The following is a 25,763-nucleotide window of genomic DNA, read 5'->3' on the forward strand; positions in this document are numbered from 1 at the left end:
GTGTAAGATCTTAGTAAAAGTTGGCGTGTTCTCCTTGTGAATACATGGGTTCTCCGGCTTAGGTTAATTGGTCACACAAAGGTGTGTGTGTGCGTGGTTGTGTGTCCTGTTGTGTGTGTCCCTGATGGACAGGGACACACAAAGTCCCTGGACCCTGTCCTAGGTGTATCCCACCTCTTGCCCAATGACTGCTGAAAATAGCAACCAGCCCACATAGAACACTGCATTAACAACCGGGTAAAGATGATGGATGGAAATTATAATCTTCTTAAAATAGGGTACAAGGTTAAATAAAATACAGCAATTTTTAATGAAAGGGAGACCTTTGCGTACACAATTCATTAAAGGGGGGTTTTATGTAAAGTCGACTTTTAGGAGCTTTATATCATGTTATAATGTTATCCCTTTATCAAAACATACCTGGAGTATTGCTTTAATTCTTATGTTGCTTTAATTCTTGCTCATATTTTTGAGATGCCTTTAATCTCTGGTGGCAACCGTTCAGGGTGCCTAAACGTTGGCTCTCCAAGTTTCACCTTTTCCACAAAGCTCCTCTGAGCTTCTACATAGCAGAGCTCCCCTCCACCACAGCCCCCCAATCAGCACCTTCAGACTAGCAGCAACAGCAGCAATTAGCAAACAGCTGGTAGAACTAACAGCACATCTGCTGAGCTCATCATAGAAACTACTTCTCCTAAGAACAGTTGCAAATGTCATCATGGAGGAGAACCATGTCATGACATACTGAAGACAGAGTGTCGGAAAAGTAGGAGCTTCTTAAAGAAACAGACGCCAATAATAAGGCATTAAATTGCAAAGTCACGTTTTATATATATAAAATTTTTTAACTGAAGGTACATAACACTGCCCCTTTAAACTAGGATTAATAAGTACAGCAAGGGCGTGCGGTGGTGGCGTAGGGGATGGTGCGACCCATGTTTGGAGGCCTTGGGTCTTTGACGCGGCCGTTGCGGGTTCGATTCCAGGACCCGGCGACGTTTGCCGCATATCTTCCCCCTTCTACGTCCCCCTTTCCTGTCAGCCTACATTCATGTGGGGGACACTGGAGCCCACAAAAAGACCCCCTGGAGGGGTACAGCAAACATTTTCGAAGAGAGTGTGACCCATTTTCGCTGAGTACAACTTTCAGGCGACTTCAAGAATTCAAAGTTTAGACTTGTTTCAATCAAAGCAGCTCAAACATATTCTACACTAAAACAAGTTACCCAAATAAGCAGAAGATGCATCTGCGGTTCTCAAAACAACTTCACCAGCAGATCTGATGAATCTTTTATTATTCTCGAAAGGTTTTCAAGGTTTTTGGCGATTCAGTCTTAAAAGTAGGCTGAGATCTTGTACAAGGTTTGTACCAGCAGATTTTCATGTAAAAAATGATTGTGGCCTTGCATGGGTTTTCATAGTTTAAAACTATTTAACATTGACAATGTTGCAATGACAATATAGATTACAATAAATTCTTCATGAAGATATGTTTGTGATATGTGTGCAGCTTTATTAATGGTGCACTAATTGTACACAAATTCATAGGGAAGTTTGCATTTCTTTCTAGTTCATGCTGCTTTATGGTTTTAATCAGAAAACAATAACTACAACTGGGTTTCATGTCCGGCTGGAAGATCTGAAACATTGCTGCTTTGCAGTATTGTTTCTTTGCCTTAAACTTGAAACCTAATTATCAAAATCTGCCTTAGATTTGACACCATTTTCAGTAAGAGAACAGAACACTTAAAATGCACTATAGATTACTTAATAAATTATATATATATATTTAAAAAGAAGGGAAAAACATGAAGACACTTGAATGGACTGAATTGTTGGGCCTTAACGATGTATTTGAAGTATCCATTTTTTATACAGTGAGCTGAAATATAAAACGAGAATAAGAACAAAAATAAGTACAAATTGATTGTGGATTTTTCTAGTCCACATTCACATTACATTACAATGTAATGCAGATTCAAATATATCAATACATCCCGTCTGGATGATTATTGCACCACTCTCATACACTTGCAGCCATCATCAAGCTTCTGGGTTCATTCCTGTTGAATGATCGTTAGTCATGGCAGAAAAGGTTTGCCACTTTTGAGAACACAACACATTTTAAACAGAACTGAGGTTCGGGGTTTGGGAAACACATTCAAGAAACTTGATCTCTTGATTCCAAAATGAGTTTTGATGTGTTTTAGGGGTAATTGTCTTTTTGGAACACCCTGTTCCATCCAAGTTTTAATTATCCGACCTAAACTGTTGACCTCTAAACAAAGGAAATTAGTTTTGATGTTCAAAAAAAAAAAAGACAGCAACCACCCAAGTGCAGGCCTCCTATGAGCAGAACACTGCTGGCACACCAATACCCACAGAGAAACCACTTTTACTTCAACACTGACAGGCAGAATGCCAAACAAGAAATAAGCCTCCCGCTCCTAAAGAGATACCTTTATGATTGACTTGAATTTGCAACTCCCAACTGAGCAAGTCAAATGCATTCTGGAGAAGATTTCATACATAAATACAAAAACACTGAGCTAGTTAGCCACAAAACCAGAAAGTATCTTTGGATTAGTGAGGATGAAGCTTCCAAACTTAAGAACTCTGCGCCAACTATCTGGCTTGGTGGTGGTAGCATGATGACATGCTAGGGGTTCTGATGCAGTGGAAAAATTCAATGAAATAATGAGGAGCATCTAGCAGTGGCATCCAGTCAGGGAGGCACTTTTTTGTGTATTATTTCAAAATTTTTAAATGTTGAAATTTATGCTGTACCTCACCACTGGAGGCACTTATGCAAGCAGCTGAGGCATGTCCATTGCTATCTCTCTTAATATCACTAATATACATCTTGGATTACTCAAGAGCTACATGTGAGTAATCCACGTATAGCATCTTAAATACACAAGACAGTCTGTCTTATGTATTTAATGAATGTAAGTGACATGTTTAGACTGATCGGCCATACATGCAAAGTGAAAATACGCAAGGTGATGCAGAAAGTACCGGGCCGCACTGACAGGGGGCAGTGCTGAGCCCTAGTGTTGAAGATATTTGTGGAGACGTATAGGTGAGGGGACTTTATATACAAATATAGGTAAGATCATAATTTAAGAAGAAACGAGATGAGCCATAAAAAAATGTGAATAAACAAAATCTTATTTGACCATTTTGGTGTTATTTTTCGTGCTCTTCCATTGTTGAACTGGAATTAATTAAAGCACAATTAAACGCTGTAAAAAAAAAACCTACATTATTTCAAATAATTCTCAAAATCATTTTAGGCAGAAGAACTTAAAACTTCCCAGAAATACCTGCTTATTGGAATGAACATCTTTCAACTGTTATCAAACTTTCAGAATGTAATTATAATAAGAACTTCTTCCAAACGCAATTTAAAACTAATTACATGTTTTGACGTTAGCTAACCACATGTGTAGGCCGTAGTGAACTCAGCAGACTAAGTTTCACGACCTTTGACCCCAGAGGACCAGGCCTAATTTGATCTGTGACGGACCTACTGAAAGAACCCGTCATTTTACTCTGCAGCAGGTCACCGTTGCCCCAACATCCAGGCCTCCGTCCTGTGGGAGCAGATATTAACTTTACTGACAGGAAGAGAACCATGTTGGTCCTATGAAAAGGTGACCAAGGGTCACAAGCACTATATGGGCCGTGAAGATAGATTCCCACTGCCCTCCATAGACAGTCGCACAGTTCCTCTCTCTCTCCTACTCCTTGTAGCCTCTCAAGGGGGCTATTTTAACGGCTGCCTGTTCTCAACAGCACCCTAAGCAGGTAGGGACAAGACATAAAAACAAGTGGGGGGGAGAAAAATCAACACAAGAGCTGCAGATGACTTGCTCTTTCTGTGGGAAATTTGGCTGAAAATGAGCCTTTGAGACAATCCATTTCTGATTCTTTCAAATGGGACAGGGATCCATAAAAACATGTAGGTCACATACCCTGCTCGACAACACATCTGAGATAGGAGTGCCGCCTCAGGAAATTTGCCACAAGGTTGAAGTTTCCCCCTAAGAGAGGCAAAGAGAGACAATATTTATTTCAGCAGGAGTGTACGTGGAGGAGTTTATGTTCAGAAGAAGTTCACTGTGCATAAATATTTTCTAAACAATAAGAAAATAGGTTAATTAATAGATCTGCATTGCCTATGCATTTTAAGTTACAACCACAAACCCAAAGTTTTTTTATTGGGACTTTATGTGACAGAACAAAACAAAGTAGTAAACAATTGTAAAGTGAAAGGGAAAAAAACATGGTTTTCAAAGGGCACCGTCCAGTTTTATTCAGTTCAACTTTTCTGATACACCTACATAAAACCTGGATCAGCAAACTGTAATTCAATCTCAGCATAAACACAGCTATTCAATGAAGCCTGAGGGGTTTGTTAAAGAAGTTGGGGAGTCTTTTAAGCACTGTTATGTTATAAAAAAATAATCCAAACCCCAAATATCTCCCAGAGTTCTGTTCAATTCAGCATCTGAAAATAAAATGGGGGTTTGGCACAATTGCAAAGCAACCAAAACATAGCTTTCCACCTCAACTGGCAGAGTAGGCAAACCTTGACATTAAAAAAGTGTCAAGAGGTGCCTAGTAATGCTAGAGGAGTTGAAGTCCATAGCTCATGTGGGAGAAATCCATAGGTCAAGACAGCTGTTGTTGACAAGTTTTGAACTATGGACTACATAGAATCAAAACTGTCACTGCACATTAGGGATGTCCATGTGAGACTTTGGTCACGGGAGTCGTGTAAATGAGTGGCTAGATTGCAACAAACATGATTTGGTTTCACTGAAAGCCAGCTCCGTGTAAACGGGGCCTAAATTTGTAACATGGCTTGAGAATATACACTCACTCAGTAGCCATTCCAGAAAAAATGAGCTTTTGGCAGGAAAAGATGACTTCACTTCACAAATATGTGCTATTTTCTGACATTTGTGACTGTAATGTGACAACGTGCAAAACTTATAGTGGTGTGAATACTTTTGCAAGGCACTGAAAAGGTTTTTTTTTTTTTAATTCTTCATTGTAATAGCATTTAAGTTTAGAAGAAACTGAAAAGTCATGTGTCGAGTCTCCGCTCTGGAATGTTTGTCACAGTGTTTAAGATGCACTGGGCAGAAACTGTGGCCTGTTGCCTAATCTAGCAGGAATTTGTTGACTAAAAGCAAAGGTTTAGCTGACATGCAATTCAGTTGTTCTTTGCTTCTCAATGCTGGGAAGCTGACGGAGGTTGCTTAGCCTTTGACACCCTCCCGGCACCCTCTGCACCTCTTTACACCCTGATATACTAAACTGTCCTTAACTTTGTCACTAGTTCACTTTCTGATTTTGTGTCTTTATTTTCAGATCAAAGCATTAGGGGGAGGGTTTTGGTATTTTGCCTTCAGTTAAAGGATTACATGTCCTCCGTAGTTTGAGAAAATCCTGACCTTTTGGACTCCAGGCTCTTTCAAAAAGTCCCTGGATAATGTCAAATATGCACTATGACTTGCATCAAGCCCAAAACAAGACTGTTTCGTTTTTGAAAACTGACATTTTAAAAGTAGAGAGCTGGGTTTTTTTTATTTTTGCTTTTGTATTTTTTGTTTTGCCCTTTGGCAACAACACAGACAAACATCCATACATTTCTTTTAAAAGCCTGGAATTATTTAGGGAAAGTCTCCTCCCAATGTTGGCTTACAGCTGAGACAAGTATGCCCCCACACACTGAGTGTGTATGGGTGTCTGACACAAACAGCAGACAATACAAACCCCTCTGGCTCAGAAACAAATCCAAAGAGGAAGTTGTGGACATTTCTCTGTGGCTCATGGAACAATTCACACCATTTAATTGGCTTTTTGTAAAAAGAAGCTGGTTTTCAACAATGATGAGCAGCTTGCAGAGCCACAAAACTGCCACAGGCTTAACTTTATAAAAGGAATCAGTTCTGATCTCTTTGTTAGTGACACTGCAGAAAACTAAAGAAATCGCAAATTTAATTTATATACTCTCTATGACATCAATTACATAAACCACTACACAGATGCCAGCAGTTTTGTAGTAGTGAAGTTGCAGAAGATGCATTTCTATCTTTAGTTTGAGAAACTTCCACCGAGAAATAATCTTTAATAAAATCCGTCATGGCACAATAATTGCCCCCCTGCTGTTTAACCTTTCTAGAACAATGTATACTCAATCTCAGTTGTCAGTCCAATATGAATGCATGCAAAAATGTAATTACAGACATTACCATACAGTATTTCAAGTGCTATGCCTTAAAACTCCTCTATCCTATAAAATATTTTGCCATGTGGAACAGGATTTAATTATCCTCCATGTATTCATCTGATACAGAGCTTAGCGATCCAGATCAGAGAGCTCAGGGACGGTCTTGCGAAAATTGTTATGATGATGCAAAACAAAGAGAGGAGAGAAGGAAATGCGTCATTTGTCATCAACTTTTCCCTAGCATGAGAATAGCAACTATGGTTATTTTATTTTTCATTATTTTGCGACCCCAACCGTGAGTGTTGGTGATTTAAAAATCACCAACACTGCCTGCTCATTACATGATGGCTATATTAACTTGGTTCTCGTTCACCCAGTATTTTATTTATTTCTCGGTTGTTAAAGTGACCAGTGGCTAAAAGAAAATGCCTCTGTGTCTTGTCATTTATACACCAAGGAAAAACAAAGCCATAGATTACTAAAAGTTACTAGAAACTCTGATTAACTTAAAATAACATTTGAATAAAAATCATTTACGGTACGTAAATAAGTGGATGATTTAAATTTTAAGTGGATTGTGAGAGTTATCAATAATTGTGCTAGGGGTGATTTTGTTCCTCAACATAGAATTTCTTTCTCACTAAATAAATGTTCTTAATGGAAAGATTATCGGTGTAAAACAATGTTATTGTAATAAAAAGATCATTTTTAAAGCTTTTTACTCATCTTACAAAGGGTAAGACTCAATTTGTTCTTGTCATGGAGTTCATGGTGAGACAAAAACATCCTCTTTTCCCAGGTTTGTAATCATAATCCTCGTTATTCAGTCATTTCTTAAATTAGATTAGCCATGTAATCCAGGGCTGACTAATGTCTGAGAGATAAAATTATTTATTCAGTGAAAAAAAAACACTAAATGCTCCAGCATTAGCAGCATTGGGTTACAATCCCCTGCTCTGAAGCATGGCAAGCAGCCAAATTACTGTGTTTGCTGAAGAAAAGTTGGGGATTTACAGGAGTCTTTTACAAACCGTTTTATCACCCAGAATCAGTCTGTGTAATTGCAGCACTTACAATCTAAGGCACAACTTTGTAGTATTGGGTGTGTATCACAACCTGAACTGGAATCAAATTGCACTTTTAAATGTTTTGGTGTATTTCATCCTGTTTTAAATTCAGTCTTTTCTGTTATAATGAGCAGCAGAGATTACATGGAGTCAAATGCTGGGTTCTGTGTTTTGATAGAATATTTGTATTTATTAATGCCTGCTGGGTTTTAGCCGCAGACATGAGTTATGATTTATTTTATATAGTGTTTTTCTTCCAGGCTTGCAATGCAACTGGTCTCAGTTTTAGTTGTTTTGGCAGAGCTGTAGCTAAAATCTAATGCTCGGCAGGTTATAAATTAAAACTGTATTAGAGTGTGGACAGGCTATTGCCATGACATCCCTGTTATACAATTATTTATCTCTTCCCAAGCACTTCAACTCCTTAAAGCTTAGGATATGTTTATAAACATTTGCTTGATCTTGTCCTTGTCCCTCATTCATTGTAATGACTATAATATGTAATGAAATTTTTAAGTCCCTCTACAGTTAAAAGGATCAAACTGAGCAACTTTGCTGCACTCAGTTAAGCCTTCCTGTTATCTGTTCAAAGTGACGCTCTCTTTCAGTCTAAACGAACACTGTACATGTATTTATTTATGTCATAGAGCAGACATTTTCCTTTTAAATAGTTTAAATCCTCTCATTAATTTTAAAAAAACTTACAGTTACTCCAAATAACTAACTGTGTCTCGTCTTCCCTTAGTTACCACTTTTCCACAGATGAAAGCTGATGTTACAAATCTGGTAGCATACAAATAGGAGATAATTACTGAAAGAAGGAAAAAGATTTAAATGCCATCAACAGCCAAATTCTCTGTGGATTTCTAAATGATCGACATCTGAGACTTTGCTGGGTTTGGTCAGCATGTTGGTGCATTTGTAACTATAAGGTTAAAATTGCTGAAATCTACCTTAGTTCCCCTTGTAGTGTTAATTTGTATTTGGAGATTTCTCACAAATGCCATCCAGTATGGGTGTCATGTGCATAGAGAGCATACAATTTTAATTTGTTCTTAAGACGGTTTGTATTTCATCAAAGTAGCTCCACTTGTTGCGGTTTACAATCCTTTTTTGAAAGTGCTGTGGTAACATAAAAAGCTGAAATATACACCACCTAGGGCACAGCTGAAATGGATGTCGTTAGCAGATCTAGTTCCTACTTTCTTGATAAACTGTAAGCAGCATAGAAGTTACAATTTATAAAACATATACATTTCTAAATCTCCATCTACAGCGTACCCTTTGGTATTTGCAGAGGATTAACAGCCACAGTCACTTACGAATAGCTGAAATCTGCAAATGCTTGAGACCATTTCTAAAAACAACAAACTACCCACACCAAATATACCTTAATATGCATTAATGCAGACAGTGCAAAGTGTCTTAGCACTACTACAAATGCGAACATCTAGAGTCTTACTTACCTTCACTTTTTGGGGTACGGTCAGTCAGAATGAATGCCACCGCCAGATTGGCTGCTTTGCAAATGCTAGTCAATAGCGTGTCAAGTAGCATTGAGCCTAGCGTTTTTGTGGTTCCCAAGCTGTCTTTTTCATTAAACATTATAGACATGCACTATGGAAAAAAAATCTGTGAATAGACCAGTTTTATGAGTCAAGTTCCAAAGAAAAATTCACAAATAGGCTGGGGTTCACTATCATTTAAAAGAATCTATCCTTCTTTTAAACAGAGGATGACTGATAAGACAACTGGATGGATTTAAGCATGTTATGAAGCAGAGCAAAAGTATCTAAAACGCAATCATTTGGTTTCAAAAGTTGCATCTGAAAAAACCACAAGACTTCTGCAACAGTGAAGAGTTGTTGGCTGTAAGCTGTAGCATTAGCTAAAAAGAAAAGCACATCTCACACCAGCTGTGGAAAGGTCATGATTTGACCTTTTCCTGTTAGAAGTGTTGCTGAGGTCCCCAGTGTTGCTTGGGACATCAGCAACACTTCTGAAACTCAATACAACAGCAGTAGAAGTTTAACCTGTAATCGGTGGGTTGCCGGCTCAGGCCCCCACTCTGTCCATCTCTGCCGTTGTGTCTTTAGGCAAGATACTTCACCGACCTTGCCTATGTGGCAGCCTTGCTTCTGTCAGACTGCCCCAGGACAGCCATGGCTACAATCCAGTAGTTTGCCACCATCAGTGTGTGAATGGGAATAAATGATTTCCTTGTAAATCGACTGAGTTTCTTAATAAAGTCCTAGATAACTCTGATGTCATTTCATTTCATTAACATGATGTTTTGAACCAGATGATTAAAACAAATCTGCTTTGTCATGACAAACAAAACCTTAGAAATGAATTGTATACTAAGAAAATGCTACCATAATACTGCCTTATTTAGCTACATTGACTTGAAGAGCTTTTCTCTTTTTAGCTTATTAAACAACACAATCTAATAATAATAGACAAGTCACCATTCCTTAAATAGACTGTTATTAATCAAAAGGGGAAATAACATTAGAGCTCTCCATGAGTATGTTGAGCATGTTTGTAGTTAATAGCAGCAATCCTTTATTGGGGAAAAATCTGATATGCCGTTTCTCCTTAAATAGCAAGGCAGCGGTCATATATCACTTGTTCTGGATATCTACCCGGAGAGGAATGCAGATCCATATCTCTGTTTTGTTTTCTATGCTCATTCTGGATCCGTGGGGCCAGGACCTAAGCATCTTTCATTCCTTATTCATGGCTCTTATGTTTTCAGAGGCTCTGATTCAGGCTGCTAGACATTTTAGCCGCATGTCTTGCTTTACAACTGTTCTCACTGCTTTTCCATGGTAGGTTGAGTCTGCCAATTCCCAGGACAAATTTGACAGGGATGTCTGAGCACAGAGTTGGGAACCAGTGCACCACCATGGCCTTAGACATCAGCTGTTGCTCCAACTTTTATAACATCCTGCAAAGCACAGAGTTGCTCTTGGCTCTTTGCCTGGGCTCTCTCGTGCTAAGCTTGCATACATGCTTTTCTCTCACAAACAGCTTGCTGGTGCCTCCTCTGGGAACGAGTGGCTCCTTTTTGCGGCAACTGCAGCCCACAATGTTGCAATACCCAGATCTGCAGAACAGACATTTTAAAAGGTTTCATTTGTAATTCATTATAGCAAAGATCTTCTTGCTTAATTGTTTTGAAATCCAATACACAGCAGTATTATGACAGGTCCGTCCAAACCGTAAACAAGTCGGCACGCCATGTTTTCCGAAATGTGGTAGATAATATTGGAACCGCTCGTCTGAAGAGGATTCTGCCATCTTGTAATGAACCACAGGACAACGAAAAGAATAAAACGTAAAACCTAGACTCCATTGGGTTGCTGCCAAGGCAAGATTACTGTACTGACTACACACCCACAGGCATACACACACTGCAGCTTTCACTCCTTCCTGGGAAAACAATGAGGGGAAAGAAACATCAACAAACTGAAAGCTATCCACAGCAACAAGGACAGCAAAATGGAAAAGACTAGAGTGAGAACCTCTCAGTTCGGGGTTAAAGGTAGGCTCCAGTGGGACAGACTTCATTAACTTCAGTCATATCCTGAAGAGATCATTAAAAAGACCCTAGAAAACACTGAGGACTTCTTCTCATCATCTGCATTCCTGGCTGCCAGTGCTTTTGTGAGTAGTACAAGAATCCATAAAAGATTCAACTTTGAAATAGAGGATTTTCAAAGCAGATCCCAGCTTTGCATTATCATAATCACCACAACTATTTTGTTTGTGCAAAACAGTAAAGCTTCAAAATCACTTCAATAATCTCAGACGTGAAATAAAGCAACACTTGACATCATCCAGAATTTTTCATTCTTAATGTCAAAGAAATTTCTATGTTTCAAATTTTTTGGTAGGTTCTAAATAAGTTCCTATACAGAGATAGGAATGTGATGCAATGTTTTTGTTATTGTCACAGTTTTGGGTTCCTAAACATTTTTTTAGGTCAAAGTTCACACAGATTGATGAATTTGTATTTTTACTCAATTTGTGTTTCATTTGCTGTTCTCTGAATTTTATTTTTATTGTTTTGTTCTTTGTTTTATGTTATGACGGTTGGTGTAAAATGTGACGCACATAGGTCAACTGCTGTTTTTAAAAACAAATTTGACATTGACATAAAAGAAATTTCTACAGTTGTCTGGCTTAAGATATAGAACCAAAAAAATATGACGGACAGTTGGTTGGTTGGCAGAATGAACTGGCTTTGAATGGATGAATGGATGGATGGATGTTTTAAACCATCTGCTAGGAAATAAAACACAGAAATATTTCTAACTAACTTTTTCCAGGATTTATCCAGATCTCAAATATCTAAACCAAATTCTAGACTTTTACAGACTGTGTTTGAAGCCTGCGTTACAGCAGCATCCATCAATGACTTCTGATTTCTCGGATTAACTAGATTTGTACCTCAAATGCTAAAAACAGACACTGTTTTCGCACTGTCCACATTTCTATTGTCCGTAGAAATGCAGCAAACTCTTTGTGAACAGGCGTACAATCAGCAGGACAGTCAGACACCAGCGCCTGAGAATCCTGCTTTTTTGACATCTCTGCTTTGATGTTGCACTCCCTCCCCCTGTCCTCGAGTGTGGGTGGAGAGTTTGGGGGGGGCTTAGAGCGAGAGGCAGTGGAGTGGAGTGGTGAGGGAAGAGAGAGCCTGAGGAAGTTACCCATGAGCAAAGGGGGGGCTTTCCTGGAAGGACATCACTCTCTCTGTGCAACTGTAACTACGGCCGTGGCGGAGTGCTGCGCCTTATCGTCCTGCGCAACGTCCACCTGAAACAATATTTGCGCATGAGTGTTCAATTTAACATTTGGGTGACCCCTTGATCGCAGTTACAAAATACGCCGCAGCATGGTAGCTCAGGCCAACCCATAATCCAGCATGTGACTAAAGTGGTGGGGAGCATTCTGGAGTACAGAACAATTATCAAGCGAAAAGATGTTGTTTTTATATATATATATATATATATATTGTACACACGGGAAGATAATCTAACAAGGGAAATGCATTCACAATACGAAATACTCAATCATAATTATACCTCAAGCAGCCTAAAAGGCCACAAATCTTGCAAAATGTGGCCACCATTTATGCTTTAGAGCAATCAGAAGGAGGAGGACATTTTAAATCCTTTGGTTTGGTGGTGTAAATGTGGAGCACTTAGCGGATTTAAGTTATGTACTGCACCGGCCTTTAAAAAAACAGAATGAAGTCGCACTGGATACTATCTCTGCTAAATTGATCATTATTAAAAATGCTAATTTGTACATAAACATGCAATAATGAAGTAAAGGACATGAAGATAAAGAAAGGGAAGGTTCATAAGGTTGAAAACATTATGATAACAGACATTAAATGACTAAAATGAAACACCAACAGGAAGACATCTCATGTGCTCATTTTTTTAGAGCACAGCCCATCAACAGTGGCGTCCTCTCCAGCATTTCAGTAATTCTTGAAACAGGGCATTCTGGTCAGGCTCGGGTTCAACAGAGTGTGTGCCGTCTCCCAGACCAGATTGTGGTAAAGGGGAACAGTCACATGAATGTGATCCATGCTCAGGCTCAGGCTTAGGCCCTAATTATATGGGAAAAAAAGAGTGTGGTGTGACAGCTATGGTGGAGCTTGTGGTTATGTCCTAAAAGACTCCAGCTGACCCTGTAGAAAAGTAGAAGGGAAAGTGAGAAAGAGATGACAAGAAGAGGACTGAGGAGCACAGAGATGGAGAGAGAATGGATGATGCATACAAATGAGATTTTTGTTGCTGTTTATATAAAACGTGTCTCCATATCTTTTAGTCATGGGCTGGTGACAGGTATGAAGGTATGCAGAGCACTGAGGGTCCCTGTAAACTGTTAAAAAAGCTTCTACTTAGATCCCATAGAAGATGCCAAAGTTTCTGGGGGAGGGGAAGGTCTGGCTGTACGGAGGGTAGTGCAGCTACCCACCAAGAAAAGCATTTTACCTCTTAAAAAAAATAAAAAATCTCTTTCAGCATTTTTCTAATGGGCTACATAAAATCCAAATCAGCTCTAGAATCGAGCTAGTACGTAATACTGTGTAAACAACAAAAATGAGTTAAGAAATTTGATGAGAAAAGCAAAATCCTCACAGATAGTCATGATGGACAAAGGAACAGCACCCATCTTTCGAACTGAATAAATGCTACATTAGAACTACAGAATTTAAGCTGTGTACAGCCTATCAGTAAAGCAGCAGACTGCAGGCTAGCTGCCAGAGCAAATAGTCTAATTAAGAAGCTAATATCAGCTTATTTTGCTGGTCTTGTACTATAAAAAACAGAACAGCAAAAAAAATGGATAATATATGCCTGTTAACTTTAAATTACCACAAAATTTTAGTGGGTGTTTTTATTATAAATTTCTGCTGACGTCCATGTATTAAGATAATCATACCGTATTAATTGCTTTCCCATTTTAAATAAAAACAACTGCATTATGTTAATTATGTTCAGACTGTGAAATATGTTATTTTTACTCAGTGTAAGCATACTAAGAGAATCTCACACTGGTCCATACTTAGCCTCTTAGTGTAATAATATGGATTAGAGTTAGCAATGGACTCAGATTGTTCTGTGTGTTTCTGCCTAGTAAGGCCAGAGGCTTACATGGAGGATTTAAAGAGCCACAGCAACACCACAAGCACCAGGGGGAAGGGGGTTACCCACCGAGGGGCCAAAGGAGGGAGAGCAAGCAGGGAGAGGGGCAGGCTGGATGGGATGGCTACTCTGATCAGGATCCATTTCCAGCCTGGGCCTTGGAATGCCTTTGTTCTAGTTACAGGTCTCCATTTTCCTCTCGTCCTAATCCCGGCCCGCCTCACGCCCAGTAACGGAGCAGGGGCAGGTAACTCTGCCACAGGCATGCCTCTCTATTTACAGAGCCGGCCCCCACATAGGAGCCCGCTCGCATATGTGGTCATAGATGAAGCAGCGCTGAGAGGAAGTCAAGTTTATGGAGGCTGTCGCTACCCAATTATTTATGAGGCACTTATTTTGGGATAAATCTAAACAGAAGTGCTGTTAAATCTCCTAGTGAAGGATTGGCAGATATTAAACTTATACTAAATCACACGGGATGGTATTTCTGTGCATTCAGAGCAGAGAAAATGTCACTTTGACTGAGATGTTTCTCCAGACTAGATCAACTGTTCCATCTTGGGGGCGTTAGGTTTTAAATAAGCCAAACAAAATTAAAGCTATAACCACGTAAAACAAACCACCTCCCATGTAGTGCTCAGACATCCTCCACATTCTTTAGCAGAAGAGAGATGCTCCTACATAAACACATTTTTCCTAAAGTAAAGACATCCAGCAACACTTGCGCTTTCCATGCAACGGCCACGGCCAGGCCGCCTTAAGCCCCCTTCATAGGCCTGCCAAGAGGAGTCTGTGGTACACTGTGCAGGACTCGCAAAGCCCTCTCCCACGGCTATTAGTGACCATTCATCTGGGGAGCCTGGGAAAATGCCTCTCCAGCCTGCCGTGGCCATGGGGAAACAGGCTGGCAGGTGTTCCCTCCCCCTAAGCCCTGGCACCTGTGCAGGGAGAGGAGTAAGGACCCAGCTATGTCCTGTGCTCAGACGCGCCATAGGTACCAGTTTGCCACAGCCTCTCCAACCTGACAGGAGACTAGACTCTAAAATACAGCAATTCACTTTACCTGAGCTGTGCTGCACACAGAAAAGATCAATGTGGCGATTTCAGCGGACATCTGGTAATGTACTCTGGCGGTCTGAAATGGCCATTTAACTAAATCCGTGTAAAATTGAACCTCTCGGTTTACACTCGACCCACGGTAAAATATGGAATCAATATTGCATTACTTAAAATAAGCCTGAATCAGACTAAAACACTAATGTGTTGGATAAAACGAAAAGGAAAGGTACTTAATCACACACCACCTCTTAGATGCCTTGCATAAACAAGAACACTCTGCAGAAAACAAAACTCCTGCAGAGAACTGTGAAACTTTTTGTCATAGAGCACAACCACAAGCTGCTTTTACTCAAATATCTTCCTGAATGACAAAAATGCCTTCCTCAAAGAGCAGAGGACCTATTATCCACTCATTTCGATCTGTAATTACACTGAGAAATGTGGGTGTGTTGAGCACAGTCTACCAGGGAGAATGCATGAGGCCTCTCCCAAGTTCCTCTTCCCTGGGCTACTAAAGCCCAACATGTCCGATCTAGATGTCCAGGAGCCAAAATGTTTGGTGGGAAAACTTCCTTCTGTTTATCTCTCTGAAGGCACAAATAAATCACATCAGTAGAAGTTATTTATCAAGTCTCAATTACAGTAGCTGGGAGAAAAAGTATGGAAGAAATCTCCTTTTAAGATCTGATAACGCACAAAAAAGCCCTTAAATTATTATGGCACAAAATAGTTTAGGTACAGAGTCTTAATTTTGTAAAATTACCACAAACCTCAATGTGTTTTGTTTGAATTTTATGTGATGGATCAACTCAGAGTAGTGCATGATAAATTGAGGGGAAATGATACAAGGTATTCAACTGTTTTTACAAATACAAAATCTGAAAAATTGTGACATGCTTTTTTTTCATATACTTTGATGTAATATACTTTGATGTCACTAAATGAAATGTAGTATAACGGCATTCAGAAATTGCCTAACTCCATCAAAATGCCATGAGAATTACTGTATAACAGCAAACGTGGAATAAATTCCTCTGATCAGTTGAAATAGTATATGGCACGTCTCCCTGCATCCTCACTGAGACTGGTGGCAGCATCATGCTGTGAGCATGCTTTTCTTCAGCAGGGATGGGGAAGTTGGTCAGAATTGATATGAAAACCAAATCAGATTAATTGGAAGCTGATTGCTACTGGAGATCATTCCTACCCAAAGCACCTCCTTCCACAACAACTTTCAAGATTCTTGGGTGATGAGTGACAATATTTACTTTCCCTTTGGGATTAATAAAGTATTTTTGAACTGAATTAAATTTACACATGCTCTCTGTCCAGTCTGTGTTTTGCAAAGAAGAACTTCAGTATGTAGGTGAGCAAAGTTAGTAGATACATACCCTAAAATACTTGAAGCAATACGTGGCTCTAAATATTGACTCAGAAGGAATGAAGTCAAATGCACGCCACACTTTTTCTATTTTTTACAAAATACTGAAATATTTAACTTTCACATTTATTTTATAAAAACCCAATAAAATACATAGCAGTTTGCAGTTGTGATGTGGAAAAGTTTAAGATTTACAAACAGCTATGCAAGGCAGTGTATATGTTAATCCAATCATCCACAGAGAAAACACTGATACAAACGTTTGCTCTGAAGCACTTTGGAATGCTTTAAGCTGTTGATGGCTCATTTGTAGTGCCAACAGCTGAGGCTGCTACCCTGTTTATACTGCCCCTGTGATTTCACACTGGCACTGATTCAAACGCTGCCTCACACAGGACCCACAATCACCACCGCAGCTCCTCTGGCCTATTCTCAGGCTAGACATCAGCACCTGACACTTTCTTCCTAATGCAACGACATACAGGACGTGTGAACATGTTTAGGCACATAAGCGCCTCCTTCTGATACAACTCCACTGTAAAATAACAGAACTTCAGTTTCAGTCATTGCCTCCGGATAGTTTGATGTCAGGTTAGTATATTATCTGCTAATAGAACAGACAGGCTCTGTATTTAATACTTAAGGAGGAGGGGGGTTGAGTATGGCGTTATGTTCCACTGGCTACCTTCATTTTGGCAAATCTGTAGGGAGCTTAATAATTTTCACATGCATATTTAACTGGTGAAATAGCGATGGTTCCCTTGTTCATGCAGTGGGGTGTATCTGTGTCAAATGGGGCTTCAGTCTGTGATCTTCAGCATTACAGATTTCTGTCTCTCCTCCGTCTGTCACTGGGAATACGAGTCAGGCATTTCAGTAACCGTACACTGGCAGCCTGTTCACACCTAGCCCAGGGGGAGGATATAAACTCTGCAACACAGTCGCTCCTCTGACTTCCTCCACTCGTGATCCGTATGCAAGTAAACATGAACAAGAAAAGCAGGTGACAGGTCTCCATAATTGTGAAGTGGAAGGAAAAGGCTAAGTTTTCCACATTTTTTATGTCTTTTTTTTTTTTTTACAACAAAAAATCTGAAAAGGTGGGCATGCATTTATGCTATCCCTTGTGAGTCAGAGCTGCAAGTCTTTTAAGGTATGTCTGACTGAAAAATTGCCCTATCCTCAGATTGGATGAAGAACATGGGTAAACGGTAATTTATGTTTTTTCACTCTTGCCACACGTTCTCAAATAAATTCAGATTTTACTTTGACTCGGCCATTTTAACAGATGAATATCCACCAATCGAAACTGTTTCACTGCAGCTGGAAGGTGAACCTTTGCTTCAGTCTCAAGTCTTTTGACACCTCTAACAAGTTTTGTTCCCAGGATTTACCTGTATTTAGTTCCACCCACCATTTCATAAACTCTTACCAGCGTTTCATGTACCTGCTGAAAGAAAAGAAAAAAAGTCACATTCCCACAGCATGATGGCCTTTGATATGTGTTTATTTTAAGGATTAAAGTTTTACCATAGTGTGCAGTGCTTTGCATGTAAAACAGTTCCCGTTTTGTCTCATCTGACCTTTTTCCTCATGTTTGCTGTGTCACCCACACCTGGCTTGTGACAAAGTTTAGATTAGACCTTTTATAGCTTTCTGCCAGCCATCGCTCAAAGAACACTGTATCTCTCGTTTGCTTCTCAGAAAAACGTTCTCTAACAAAATAAGGCAGCCCTGACAGAACAGATGCGTTCATTCTTAGCTTAGGTTACACATTTGGATTCTATTTACTCCGCTAACAAGTTGTTACCTCAGTTACACTGGATTTTATGTAGGGTTATTAAAGTAACGGTCATATGAGTTTCTATGCAGCCGTTATCAGATTAGAAGTATGTTTTGAAATTTCTTTCCGCTTCATAATCATACCCTACTTTGTGTTAGTCTATCACATAAAATCCCAATGAAATACATTGAGGTTTGTTTGAGGTCTTTTTGTGGTTGTAACAAAAAGAAATGCAGAAAAGTTCAAGAGGAACATCTTTGCAAGGCATGGTGCATGTGTATGCGTGAGAGGCAGAGATGTAGCCAGAGGAGAAACTTTATGAGATTGACTGCCCTGTAATCCCACTCCCACAGTGCTGCACCGCTGAGTGAGCCCAGTTTAACAGTGCTTAAACGCTACCTGTAACAAATGCGTCTGTCTTACAACGCGCAGCTGGAGGTTCCTTAAATGCTAGCCTTAGTTGGTGCTTCAAAGTCAAGTCTGCACGTCGCTGAGGGAATGTGCACACATTTAAAAAAGAAAGAAAAAAAAGAATAAATGACCTCAACTGACTCGCATATCTGCATAATTTGTTGATCATGCTCAATGACTGTGCAGGCAATAGCGGTTGTTTCTGATTCATTTTCCACTCAAATACAAGCATGGGCAGAAAGAGTCCACAAATGTCCCACCAACAGGAGAGAAAACAATGCTTACTGCTTTAACAGATTTGCATCTTGCATGAACAAACATGGAAGACATGCCAAGCCAAACAGCGCAACACAATATAAAAAGTCTCATATCAGCGCTCGCCTCCATGGGTCACGCCCTGGGTGTAGGACTCTGCCGTGTCCCGACTGGTTGTGTTGTCTTTACACCCACACACCTCGGAAAAAAAATGAACATAAAAAATGGTTTTGACGGTTTCGTGATTCCTTTCCCATCCTGCTCATGATAATCGTTTCGGCACCATGATTTAATGGAGTAATGGTTTCCGTTAACAGTCAAAATAAATCAATAACCTCGCAGTTGACGGAAGACACACCTAAGACAAAAATGAAGGAAGGCAAAGATGACTTTATTTTGGAGGAATGAGGAAAAAGATGCAGGCGATTAGATTAGGTGGATTTTCCTTAGTTCGGATCTGATCAGTGAACTGAAAACCCAAATTCGAGAACCAGCCCCATTCATTTAATGGACTCAGCCTCTATTCAAAAGACAAATGCATCTCTCAACACAAAGTACTTCGTTTAAGGTAAGAGAAATATGCATTGGTGCAAAAATTAACACACCTGTAAGAAACCGAGAAATCAGTATCGGCCAGAAAGATTCTGATCGGTGCATCACTCTGGATTACCTCTCACAAAGAAGGCCGAAGCAGGGACCAACTCCTTCTTCTGTTTAGCTCGTCTTCTAACATGCAGAACCTCTTCATATTGCTTAATCCTCTGGTCCACTGGGTCGCGAACAAGGGATGCAACCTCCTGCAAACGGCAGAAGTTTGCCATGTAAATGTAGGAAGCTGCTAGGAAAGGTTTGAATTTAGACATAATTACGACAGGAGTCACAAAGCAGAAAAGAGGAAGTTCTACATGGCAGGTAAGTACAGAAACTGTGCAAATGCCTGAAGGAGAAAAAATACCTGTTTTTTTGGGGGGTTTTTTAACTTATTTACTTGCTTGGTTTGTACCTCAACTTGGTCTGTGGTAAACCAGCTGGTGGACTCGGGGCTCCCCAGGGGCAAAACATGTAGATCCACCAGCACAGCAAAGTTCCCACACTGTTATACAAAGAGAGAAAAATAGTCACAGGTTGCTGAGCACACAGGGAACAAAGGAAATCAGAGTGTAAGTGACTGACAGCACGGCAAACCACAACGACCTCCCGTGTCCTCAAACACAAGCCTCAGGCCACTCACAGCATCATTCCCCTCACTCTCATTTTGCAGTCTAGCTATCTTTACCGATCTCTTTACACAAAAAAAAAGATATGACCCTGTCTGTTTCCTGATATTTTCCATCTCACAACACAAAACTATTTTGCAATAGAGCTCTTGCCTCCAGCCACAAGAGATTGCAGAAAGATGCTTGTTAAATGCAAAGGTTTTCTGTTTACTCTCCTTGCTTGCAAAGCATTAAGGAAAAGGCTGCAGAGTTTATAACAATGAGCTTCCAAAAGTATTCATACTCACATGTTTTTATGTGAAAGCCACAAACCTCAATGTATTTTGTTGGGATTTTACATGATAAACCAATAAAAAGAACAAAGTGAAGGGAAATGGAAACAGTGTTTAATTTACAAATAAAAACAGTGGAATGCATCTGTAAGCATCCCCTCTTCCTTTATCCAAAGTCGTCTTATAAATCAACTGAAATGTTGATTGAACTGTAATGTTGAACTGAAACAAAGGGACAGCTGTTCTGTAAAGGCCCCACAGAGCTCTGTTCAATCTATTATTTGAAAATAAAAAGAAGATGATGCAATAACAATTTACCAAGACACAGGTATCCACCAAAGTTCAGTCTGTGAATTAATCAGAGAAACAGCCAAAGGCATCATGCCAACTCTGGAGGAGCTGCAGGGATCTACAGCTCAGAGGGGAACATCTGTTCGCACAACTATTAGTCCTTTACTTGACAAATCTAGGCTTTATTAAAGAGTAGTAAGAACAAAGCCTTTGTTGAAAGAAAGCCTTTCTTTCGATGTGGCTTTGAGCAGTTAAGATTTACCACGATGAGCCATGCAGGGAACACAACAAACAGATGGAAGAAAACACTCTGGCCAGATGAGACTGAAACTGAACTTTTCAGCCTACATACAAAACCCAATGTGTGATGGGATACCAGCCTGGGCCTGAACACAACATTCCCACCAACACATGATGGTGGCCAAGTTACGCACCGGGAGTGATTTGCTTCAACTTGGGAAGCTGGTCAGAGATGATGGTAAAGGTGGATGGGGATAAATGCAGAGAAGGAAATCTGTCAGAGGCTGTGAAACAGTTATTGCTGTACTGAAGCATAAACTTCACGTGCAGACAAAACTGCAATAGAAATGTTTGGTTAAGTGTTAAAACAGTGTATTCAAATATAAATTAAATACATTAGAATACAACAGAATAGAAATATTCCATATTGTCCCACTGTGGGGAAATTCAGATGTACCAGCAGCAAGTTACAAATAAATAAAATAAGAACAAGAAACTGAATAGTAGGTGCAACAGCAAAGGAAGTAAAATACTATACAGGTATTAAAACTAGCATAATTCAGATCCCAAAAAAATTGCATTTGAGTTGAAATATTTAAAAATGTACAATATTTCTGAACAAAAAAACAAAAATAACCATCGAATTCAGTTTAGAGACGTATACTAGAAAATGAACAGATGCATTTTAAAAATATATATATTGATAAAAGGAGGGCTAAATCCAAATGCGCTCCTCCTGCATTTGTATTTACAAAATTATTTGTATTTTTTCAGATCCGAAAAAATACAAATATTTTATCCTTTTCATTCCACTTTGCATTATTATGGAGTTACTTCATGTTGCTTTATTACATAAAAGTCAACTGAAGTTTGTTATTATAACATGAAAAGATGTGGACGATATTTAATTAATAGGCAAGGATGCCAGACAGCTGTTCCATCTTTCTCAGGCTAAAACGACTTTGCACATCAGTGCAAAAGCTGCCAGCAGCAGAGAACAACTGGAATGTGGGTCTCGTGTGAACTTCGCCTGTCCCTGGACGAGGAAGTAACGGATGGACCGCGACCACCCACACCCCAGACATCGCTGCCCCCAAAAACCCAAAGTGACACTTCAGCGAAAACAAAAAGATCCAAAGTCCTGACACGGATTCCAGCCTCCCTCTGCAGACCTGGGAAAGAGCAGTACTGACGGCAGAGCTACTGGTTTTACAACAAAGAATGTTTTTCCAAACCCAGGCCTTTGTTGTGAGTCAGGCTTGTCCCCTGAGCTTCAAGATCCCAGACAGGATGACTAAATGTCCCAACTCAGACTGAAGGGATGCTCCTCTGACCTTATTCTCAGGATGTTAAGAGAGGTTGTATAAGGGAAGGCTCTGCTACTGCAGAATTTACTCTGCTGCCTTTCTCACAACTTTTCCTCAAAACATTAAAAGAGAATACTGATGATCTTATCTGCTGTCATAAAACTAGAGCTGGGCTGTGACCACGGTCCAAATAGAGCTGCCAAATATTTAGCATATTCTTCTTCCCATGGGAACGTTTTCAGTTCTCATTGTCTTTCTGTAGGAAAATTAATAAAGTGAAGCCGCTTCCTGGTTTCCCCTACAAGCTCAAGCAGAGGAGAGGGCGCCCCCATATGACTGATCAGGGAGCGTCTCTATTTCTTCCACAGAATATTTTCCTAGGGCTCTGCTGTGTGTAGATGCATAGTGAAAACACAATGCTTTATCTTTGTCAAACTTTCAAAGGGGTGAGAATGCTCTGGACCTAAAAAAAAGGTCCCATGTTATGTGCCACATCTTCCATGATATTTTTTTATGCATCCGTCCTGTCAATATCAGCTCATCCCCAATGGATGAGTATTCTCTTCATGTTGTGACCTTTGTCTCGAAGAGGTCCACCGGTGACTGGTGGCCTCTGACGACTACCCATGCATGAGAAAGCCTAGCAACAAAGGGTCAGACCTTGTCAATCAAAGCATGGACCCCAGTAGTGGACTTGACATATGCAGAGTGGGATTCTCATACGAAGTCTCAAAAGTTTGACTTTTAAAACACGGGAAGAAAAAGTACGAGACCAACATGGATATAATTTTTTTCTCACCTTTACTCCATTAGTGGCAAAAAAATATATGTTAAAAAGTTGCAAAAACATGGTTGCATAAGCATGCAGAGTAGTTTAAAGTAGTATCTATTTATTCATGTGTTACTTTTGTGACACCAATTGAAATTAATTTTATTAACAAAAAATGTCCTGCTGGGTGTGCCGTGGTGGCTTAGGGGATAGCGCGACCCATGTTTTGAGGCCTTGAGTCCTTGACGCGGCCGTCGCAGGTTCGACTCCCGGACCCGACGATATTTGCCGCATGTCTTCCCCCATCTTCTTCCCCCTTTCCTGTCAGCCTACTTTCATATAAGGGACACTAGAGTCCACAAAAGACCCCCCGGAGGGGTACAAAAATAAAATAAAAATGTCCTGCTATTCACTCATCTGCATCCTTCACTTAAAATCAGAAAGAAATCAAAAAGATGGGAAAGCCTAAAGAAGTCAGCTAAGACATCAAGAAGAGAATTATGAGCTGAACAAGTTTGGTTCTTTGGGAACAACTTCCACATGCTTGAAGGTGCCGCATTCATCTGTTCAAACAATTATATGCAAGAATAGACATGATGATGTATACTTCAGATGTCGTCTATACTTTGGTGTAGATATCATCATGTCTACACTTGCTGATGAATACATTTCTGACATATTCTTTATGTCAATATTGTGGCATTTAGCAAAGAGAATTAGCCAGTTCTAACTAACCTGAAACAGTAGATGTTTGTAAATTTAGAGAGTGAGGCGAAGAATGGGTGTGTGTCTTTTTGTTCGATGTATGTAAACTGATGAACCACTTATGGGAATGAGTTAAACCTCTCCAAATCAAAAGTGCGTTATAGAGTGTAAAGTTGAAGGAGATTGTGCAGCAAGCTGATGCGTTTTCTGTACTTCTTATTGAGCGTTTTAGGACTGAAAGCCGAACATCGAGCAAAAACTCAGACCAAGTTGCTGTTATCACATGAGATCAAGAGATGAGACGCAACTGGGAACTGAATGCTGATGATCAACAGTGGTCTGGCCTCTTGCACAAAGCAGCATGTGATCCTACAGACCTCTCAGAAACGAGGGAGGGTGAGTTAGTCAGGAATGCTCACTAATGCAATCATCCTAATGAGAAACGAATTAATTTGCAAAGCAAAAGTGCCGGTTAGAGGAAGGAACAGATTTATGGCAGGGGTGCCCGTCCCTGAGCTCAGACTGTGCTGTTCATGTGGCGCTACTGAAGCATTTTTAAAAAGGACAATTGTGTTGAGTCGAGTGGGCCAGATAACACAAAAAACATTCAAATCTAATTTTACACAAAGGCTCTGACTACAATCTGATCATGTGGGCTAATTTTGTCAACTGCTAGCACAAAGAGTGACCAGTGGTCTCCTGGCTGAACTATGCCATGACCTACGACCCAGTAAATCCTTGCGTATCCCCTATGAGGCCCAAGTAAAATCTCCCTGCAGAGTCTAATGAGATATTGTTGTACATTGAAAGGGATTTGACTTCATTTACTAAAGGGGAAATACCCTGATTATTGCTGAATATTAAGACAAAACAAACAACCTCAAAGTTCACTTTAATGGCATTATAATTACCTTAAGAACACCCAGAAGCTTTCTAAATCTGTCCCAGACAGTTTAAGAGTATTTCCACTTCGTATAGCTGGTTTGACACGTTTAAGGCTCATAGCAACTTTTGTTGTTTTGATAAGGCAATAAGTTGTAAAGGAAGTGTCTCTATTCAGGCTTTCTAAAGTGGACCAGCACTGCTTTGTTCGCCATCCTGCACCAGCCTTCAAAATTCCTGAGCAGAGGTAGCGAGAGGCGCTACTTAATACCAAATCCTTTATTGTGCCATCTTTTGTGTGCTGTCACTGAATAGATGAATAGGACTGGGTCTGCCCGCAGGCTAAGATTACCTTCTTTATACTTTGTGTCCTTGCTGCCAAAGTGATCAATATTACACAGTGTTTCCCAAAAGTACCCATTCAACTTCAGCTTTTTCACAGTTTAAATCACATTCCAAGCATGAGTCTTATCTATTTTATGACAAAGTACTGCATCGTTGCAGAATACAAAAAGGGTGCCCTGCATTTGGTGCAATTACAGCAGCTTTGCACATCTAGAGACTGAAATTTTTGCTCATTTTTTGCAAAATACTTCAAGCTTCATCAGGTTGGACAGTCTTGCCACTGATTCCCAACTGGATCAAGGTCTCAACTTTGACTAGGCCATGTCTAGGGGTTTTAGTCTCCATGCAAGGTAAACCACTGCCTCATTCGTAGATAGTATTTTGCAGCCTCTAACAGATAATCTTCCAGGATTGCCCTAAATTCAGCTTTAGCTCCTTGTCTATCTTGAAACAATTACCGTACTTAAAAAAACAATCAACTAATTTGGTAATTGATTAATCATTAACTGGATTATACAGACTAAATAATAGCCATTTGCTAGAAGAATTTTTTGCTTCCCTTTGTCTACTTTTTTTGTAATGTAAATTCATCAAAATAAAGTTAATTTTAATCTGAATAGTCAGAGCAGCAATTAAGATAAAACTGTACAAAAAATATATTCATATTGCATTAAAGATAAAAAACAACAAAAAACTTCTGTCTGTAAATATGTTCTACCCAGATCTCTTCCATTAAAAAATAATCTGCTGTTAAGCATCTTTTGCTCAATTGATCCAAAAAAAAAAGTCAACAGATCAGCCTTACACTTTATTGATGCTAAGTCGAGCAGAAAGGGCAGAGCTTTTCACATGTTCATGATAGAA

The 25,763-nt window shown here is 39.7% G+C and overlaps 1 protein-coding gene across 1 annotated transcript in view; it reads right to left on the bottom strand.

The window, feature by feature from the left end:
• Positions 1-25,763, bottom strand: part of slx4ip (SLX4 interacting protein) — a 49,437-nt gene that overhangs the window by 17,077 nt on the left and 6,597 nt on the right. Inside the window, exons 4-6 of the mRNA XM_028006475.1 lie at positions 19,875-19,964; positions 19,542-19,668; positions 3,978-4,046 (exon numbers count right to left, since the gene is read on the bottom strand). Of these exons, the coding sequence (XP_027862276.1) occupies positions 3,978-4,046; positions 19,542-19,668; positions 19,875-19,964 (286 nt within the window). The remainder of the gene's footprint in view (positions 1-3,977; positions 4,047-19,541; positions 19,669-19,874; positions 19,965-25,763) is intronic.

This window comes from Xiphophorus couchianus, chromosome 22, assembly GCF_001444195.1.
Source record: "Xiphophorus couchianus chromosome 22, X_couchianus-1.0, whole genome shotgun sequence".
NCBI lineage: Eukaryota > Metazoa > Chordata > Actinopteri > Cyprinodontiformes > Poeciliidae > Xiphophorus > Xiphophorus couchianus.